Raw genomic sequence first — 1,028 nt, forward strand, 5'->3', positions numbered from 1 at the left:
TTGCATACAGTTCGCATGTTTTATTTGACCCAGGTTCCAGGTAAGCCTTTGAATGTGGACTAAGTGTTCAGAGATGGGAAATGATCACAGGACCTTTCCCAGGTCTCCTGCCTTCCACCCTTCNNATTATTCTGAGTGTGAACTCCACAGAGATGGCCAACATACCTTCATTGTGGTCAAAACCAAAGTTGTGGAAGGTTCCAGGAGATGCTCTGCCCTCCTCTTCACCCCACTTGTACATCTCAGACACTCTGGACCTTTGCCTATTGGGAGAAAGCGCCATGGAACTCAGTTATGATCAGAGACGAGAGACAAGAACCCAAGATGAGCTACACCTCTGCTTCCAGCAGCGCGCCATCCACCTCGAGGCTGGAGATTGCCGAGGGCGAGAACGTAGAAAGAGGAGGAGTAGGAAGGCGAAGGAAGAGTGCGCATGCGCCTTACCTTTGCGCATCTTTTCTGAAGCGGATGGAGAACACGAGGAGGATCACGAGGATCACCAACAGCACTGCCACGCCGGCTCCCACAAGTCCATACACCAGGCTTTTCTGGATGCCCCAGTCGCAGTTTTCCCCACTGTACCAGTGAGTATCCGTGATCAGGCAGCTGAGATAGGAGAAGAGGCAGAGAGGAGAGAGAAGAGTCAGTCATTGCTCCGGCCTCACGGGACACTTAACGAGGTGCAAGTTTGAGTGGAGTTCTGAGACGATGAGCGGGTGACAGGTCCAAGTCCAGTCTCTTTAAGCAGGTCCTGCCAGGAACCCAGTTACAGGCCTTTGCCCCCAACAGTAGTCCGGGCCCCAAGGCAGTTGTTTTAAGCCTGTTTCCTCCCTACACCCCAAGCCAGCTCGTCTACCTGCTCACCCAGTGTTTTCATTTTCAGTCCTGTTTGCGAACACCCTCAGCTGTTTCTGATCTAGAGCCCGTCTTTCCTACCCTAAGGTCTTCTTGCCCAAGATGTTCTCTGTCTATCCATTTCATCCCTGATTCACCTTGAATCAGCTTGGGAGCCTTTGTTCCAAGAAGCT

General features: G+C 51.9%; 1 protein-coding gene across 1 annotated transcript in view; it reads right to left on the minus strand.

Moving 5' to 3' along the window:
* Positions 1-1,028, minus strand: part of LOC115031118 (mucin-2-like) — a 28,821-nt gene that overhangs the window by 793 nt on the left and 27,000 nt on the right. The window contains exons 6-8 of the mRNA XM_029477813.1: positions 993-1,026; positions 445-606; positions 166-263 (exon numbers count right to left, since the gene is read on the minus strand). Of these exons, the coding sequence (XP_029333673.1) occupies positions 166-263; positions 445-606; positions 993-1,026 (294 nt within the window). The remainder of the gene's footprint in view (positions 1-165; positions 264-444; positions 607-992; positions 1,027-1,028) is intronic.

This window comes from Mus caroli, chromosome 5 (genome assembly GCF_900094665.2).
Source record: "Mus caroli chromosome 5, CAROLI_EIJ_v1.1, whole genome shotgun sequence".
Lineage (NCBI taxonomy): Eukaryota > Metazoa > Chordata > Mammalia > Rodentia > Muridae > Mus > Mus caroli.